Below are 6,000 nucleotides of genomic sequence, written 5' to 3' on the forward strand. Positions count from 1 at the left end.
AAAATGGTATAAGATGACAACTACTTCATGAAAGCCTACTTACAAAGTTTGTAGTACCAGAATTATGTTAGGAATATAGAATACACTACTATGGCTATGTATTGCTCCCATAAGAGTCACAAAGATAGTCTTCGACTAACTACATTGTGCACAAAGGCATTTAAGCAGTAATTCTTCCTGCACTTCTCACACATGGAATGGAAAAAAATTCTGAGGTGTGGTAAAATAGGAAGTAGCATCTGCCATGCACTTCACGTGGTTTTGCAGGGCATGCATATAGATGTTGAAATATCTTTTTTGAACATTCTCTTTGTGTATGTTTTTGTAAACCGGGTCCTGAGAGTATAAGATTCAAAGTTTCCCATCTGACAGTTTGAAGGACAGTATTTTGCAGGCAGAAGATACACTTATTTTTAACACAGTCCTTAAGTTTAATGTCTTCCGTTCAACAAATTTTCAGTGAGTAGATTTCATCCCTGGTTTTGGAGAGTCAGCAAAGTATTCTTTTATGGCTCCATAATCTTTTCACTGGACTCAAAATGTTTCCAGTCAAAAATTTATTCATATATGAAAACCAGTGAAAGTCATAGGATGCCAAATTTGGTTGATATTCTAACAGTTAATACCCAAAACTTTGGAGCTTCCTACTGTCAAAACGTTTTTGTAGACAGATACAGTGTCCTGGTGAAATATGAGTTTCTCTTTCACGTTTTTTTTTTCACCTACTCATAGAGCACATACTCTCCCCCTCTAACCCCAATACCTCTTGCTTCCACCCAACTCTCCCCCCCTTCCCCCAATACCTTGCTTCCACCCACTTCTTTGATTCATGTTTCATTTTTTATATTGATTGTTTGGTATTTTCACAGTAGCAAATCTTTACGCAAACTCATATGTTTTGTGCTCCTGAAATGTATTCAATCCAATGCTATATTGTGAACTTCTTTCGTGGCCTCTTTTTTTATTGAAATTTTGAGATATCCTTCACATGAATTTTAATCCTTTGCCAATTGTGGATTAATTTCCATTGGTGATTTGCCATTCATAACAAAGAAAGGTGTTTATGTCAGTAAGGTATTTCAAGCTATCCATTTGAACAAAACATGAATATTTTAATAAGTTCTGTTCTGTAGGTCAAGTAGATAATTAACTCATATTATTTCCCAGCATATCCTGACATAACAAATGCTAACCCTTTACCAGGCAAAACTCAATGCTAACCCTCTGTCAGGCAAAAATTCCACATTGCCCATCTATTTAGTAACTTGCGTTTTACTCATTTAATACTAATGCAGTGTTGTGTGTTGCACTTTACACTGAGAAAACATTTTTTTTTCAGGGTTTGTGTGAGAAGACCATTCAGGATGTTGTAGAAAGATTCTGGGATATAATAGAGGACATCAATATAAATAAAGTTTTATTATTCTTGCGTGATAACATAGTTGGCACGGTCATCTTAATAACTGCACTTATATGGGTTCCTGCAAGTTGTGTTGTGAGCTACGTAGATCGTCGTCGTAGGATCAGGGATGACGAACGTTTTGAATGGAGACGCAGTAGTGAATTTTTTAGAGATGACAGTTATCGTGTTATTCATATGAGAATCACAAAGCAGAAGAATGGACCACAGCATCATATTCCCACATCACTTCAATAAGCTAAAGATAAGATGTGTGAAAATGTGGTGGTTCTTCCCCATTGTTGCATTTTGGATTTGTACTGAAGTAATGTAGACACATTTTTGTAAGCCTCAAGTTCATAAATATATTTATTGAGAACAAACAGCGACATTCTTTTCTAATGCCAAGTGAGATGATGGAGTGGTTAAGGCACAGGATTCATTAGAGGAAAGTAGGTATAACTCCAACAAGGTAAGTCCCTGCTCTTTCTTCTCCATTTGAGCTGTTGCCTCATCTGTAGCGGATACACAGTTTTGTATTTTTCTTTTATAAATGCTGTCCTGTTGTTAATAACCTAGATGTTGATAATGCATTAGACACTAGTATTGCTGTTTCAGAATTTAAAGCAATCCATTTCACATGCAACTAAGAACACTTTGAAATTATAATAAAAATTGGCCTTGTGTGAGTAGATCGTGTGCACTGAGGATTCCATACAAACTTAATTATGTATATAGACAGTTCATCCATTTCGGGAATTGAGAGTCTCGACTAGTTTTGCCTGTTATCGAAATTTATCCTGGCAAGATATCAGCCTTTGGGATTCCATGACCTTCGAGAATGTTTTAATTTCAAGTTTGAAGTTGGATTATAAATAACAAAAGAAATATTTTTTCTTGTGTGACAAACGTACCAATTTATTTCGCTCTTCATTGCAGCTGTACAGCTTTCGGTAGGGCGTCAGTTGTAGTTATATGGGCCAGTGACAAAGATTTCAATAAAAGGAAGGTGAAACCCAAATCCTGGATTCGAAAATAGATTTTGTGCAAGGATGTATCAGGGGCCACAAACAATTTTGTGAAAGAAATAAGTCGAAAAGGAAAATTTTGTCTGATATGGCAAACTAACCAACAGTAGACATGCAAATATCATCTGCAGACATGCCACTCTTCCAAGGTTTTAGAATCTTACTGTATTCGTTGATGTAGGCATTTTGAATACCTAATCTGTAGTTTCACAGTTGCATAACACAGAATTTGTGGTGTCTTATGTGAAGTAAATGATAGCTCCCAGTGCAACTACAAATGCCACAAGCTGCTGCATCACGTTACTAAATCCTTGGAGAGTTGCAAAGCAGCAGAAACAAGCAGTGCAGAGTTTAGCAGTACCCTACCACACCATCTGAGCTTTAACCAAGCGACCAAAGAAAAGTCAGAACTGGAAGACCAATAGGAAAGCTCTACGTTTCACTCCCATATATGTTTTTATTCATTTTCTTACTAAAGTTGTTTTTTGGTGTATTGAAGAATTATTATAAACATGTCACCTATGGTAGAATTTCTTATAATCAAATATCAGTCAATGATGCATCAACGATTAATCATCAGGAGGTCCTAACATGAAGAATACCTTCGTTATGAACCTATACTGTACACTATAGCCATGTGACTACAGATGTCATTTTACTGTGCAAAAGGAAACAGGTTCACGACCTGTTGTATGCCCCCCCCCCCCACCTTCGCATTTGTGGCTGATTAGGTGACCAGCAGTGATATTTGAACTCTTCTTTTCACAAACATTTGACCTTCCCCCCACCCCCCACCCCCCCCAGCCCCCCACCCCCTCCTCCCCCCTCCCCAACTATGTCACGATTTCAGTGGGTGTTCTTAGGCAGGAAGCTAAGAGTACAGCTTAAATTGCCACGAGTGAGGGAGCTGGAAGAGAAGAGAGTGCCTAAAAGTAGACCCCCAATTTCATTTTTTATTTTTAAAATAGAAAATAATAAATTATTCTTTAAAAGCATGTACCATTTATATTGTTATGCTCCATATACATTTTAGTAACAGAAAATACAATGAAAAGCTGTTATGAAAAAATTATTTTCACAGAGAACTTTACACTTAGCAAGATTCAAAAATAGCTGCCAAAATTGGACCTCTTGTAAAAATAATGAAAAATACTAAAAAATTAGAAAAATGTATTACATTAGAGAGAACATAATACAGTTTCAAAGGACATATAATATAATATCTTCTTGAAGGTTATGGAATTTCCCTGTATTGTCTTTGCTGAATCCAAGAGCTCTGCTATAAGGGATGTTCAAAAAGAAGCGAGCTGGACGCAAAATTACAGAAACCAGTACCTGTATGTTAGAAGCATTGACCCTGGCTGTTGAGACACTTGTCTCACTGTGACACAAGGTGGTGAATGGATGTCTCATAAAATTTCCGGGGCTGAAATGTTAACCAGTTCCGCACATACAGTTGGACGTCGTCACCTGAGGTGAATCGTTTGCCTCTCTGCTGATGTTCTTTTTTGACCAAGATGGCCCCCTTCTGATTTACTTCCTACAGCTCAAGACAGCAGTGAATGCCCAGCATTACTCGCAAACCTTGACCACTCTTCACCAAGTCATCAAATCAAAATGACCAGGCAATCTCACCCGTGAGGTCATTCTGTTGCACGACAATGCAAAGCCTCATACGGCCAACACAGTTGCGGCACTCCTTCAGAAATTCAAATGGGAGGTTCTCGGTCACCCTCCATATAGTCCGGACCTCTGTCACTGTGATTACGCCATTTTTGGTTCCCTAAAAAAGGCTCTGAGAGGTAAACGATTCACCTTGGACGACAACGTTCAGCTATACATGCGGATCTGGTTAACATCGCGTCCCTCAGAATTTTATAAGACAGCCATTCACTGCCTTGTGTCACAGTGGGACAAGTGTCTCAACAGTCAGGGTCAATACTTCTAACATACAGGTACTGGTTTCTGTAATTTTGCCTCAGGCTTGTTTCTTTTTGAACAGCTCTTATATGTGAAGTTCCTGTAGACTATCTTTTTGAGAGTTTGGTTTTGCTGTGTTTAGGGGAAAGACTAACTCTCATTTTCCTAGCAATTTTTTCTCTGAATGGAGGTTCATTATTATTCCTTTCTGCCAATTTTGCTGCCATTCTTCACAAGTCATTGTGAGTAAGCGTGAATGAAGAAGCTTCCATAGTAAGACAGTGCTAAACCAGCTGTTCTTCAAGATCTTTACCCAAAATTGTAGGTCTGTTTTGTTTTTACTGCATCCTCAGGTGTACTATACTATATGTTGGACACATACATAAAAGCTGTTTTTGAAACATTAAGCTGTTTACTGGCCTTCTTCAAATTTACCTGTTTTTGAACTTCTTCAATAGTTTTAGTGATTTCAGAAGGGCTGCACTTTCTTCAATCAACCCTCCCTAGTATCCTCTTGGAGTCAGCAAGAGAATAACAGTGTGCACTAATGCAGGCAGACTTTAAACATGACAAAGTAAGTGGTCCAGTTTAAACAATTCCAGTTTATATGACTGAAGCATACGTTTTGTACAGAATACATTTTTAACTAAATGTCTAAATCAAGGGGCTTGATTGTAACTATTAAACTTAAACCTTACTGTTCAAAAACACATACATGTTGAAATGTTTACCTACTAATATCTAGGATAAATTATGAAAAATGTAGGTAAGTGTAAAACTTTTTCACAGAAATCATGTGATGGCGAACTGAATAACAAGTGAAGTGAGTGACTCAAACGTCTCACTACGGAGTGATAGAAACCTAAACTGCCACTTACACTCGGTCCCACTACAGTTCAGGAGAATGTCCATCCAAGAGACTATGGGGCCTATTTTATGGAGGGAGAGAATTGTCAGATGCTTAGAAAATTATATTTTTGTATGTCACCAGTACTGATGTTTTGGATATGTAACATATTTCGTAGCATATCAGCATTTGTGATTCATAGTTCTGCCAAAGAATACATCTCCCCTGAATTTCATTATGTATCAACTCAAATAATTGTGCATTTTTGAGAATTTTTGGAAGCTACCATTATCCTTTGCATACCTTTGAGCAATTTGTAGTACGTCGGCATTTGTGATTTAGTTACTGTAGCAGATATTCTAACAAACATATTGTGTTACCTCCAGTTTTCCCTTACAGAGGTGTAGTTCTATAAATTATCTGCATTTATCGTAAATTAACTCTGTTTTCAAGTTTGATAACAACTATAATAAACCTCTAAATGTTTTAGGTCACTTGTAATTTTTATCACAGCTTTTTGTGTTGCCTTTATAGAAATCTTGTTTTGTGTATTTGTCTTTTGTGTATTTGCCTAAAAATTTTTAGCTCAACAGGTTAAAACTTAACCAGTGGGCTTAATTTAAAGTGATTTGTTCACTGTCTTGTAATATGTTGCACCGGCCAAAATGCAACCCCACTGTGAATGCTGGTCTCAAACATAGGATGAGTTGATTGATATTCACAAGCAGCTGGAAATCGCGCTGACTACTGTCAAACAATTGGCAGCTGCTGCAAATCGGTTTGTTGGAATAGCTCCTGAGAGTCGT

The 6,000-nt window shown here is 37.4% G+C and overlaps 1 protein-coding gene across 1 annotated transcript in view; it reads left to right on the forward strand.

The window, feature by feature from the left end:
- Positions 1–1,782, forward strand: part of LOC124770048 (ADAM 17-like protease) — a gene marked incomplete at its 5' end in the record, with an annotated part of 39,270 nt that extends 37,488 nt beyond the window's left edge. The window contains one exon of the mRNA XM_047249177.1: positions 1,340–1,782. Coding sequence (XP_047105133.1) covers positions 1,340–1,657 — 318 coding nt within the window. The remainder of the gene's footprint in view (positions 1–1,339) is intronic.
- Positions 1,783–6,000: the final 4,218 nt, after the last annotated feature.

This window comes from Schistocerca piceifrons, unplaced genomic scaffold (genome assembly GCF_021461385.2).
Source record: "Schistocerca piceifrons isolate TAMUIC-IGC-003096 unplaced genomic scaffold, iqSchPice1.1 HiC_scaffold_730, whole genome shotgun sequence".
In the NCBI taxonomy this organism is placed as follows: Eukaryota; Metazoa; Arthropoda; class Insecta; order Orthoptera; family Acrididae; genus Schistocerca; species Schistocerca piceifrons.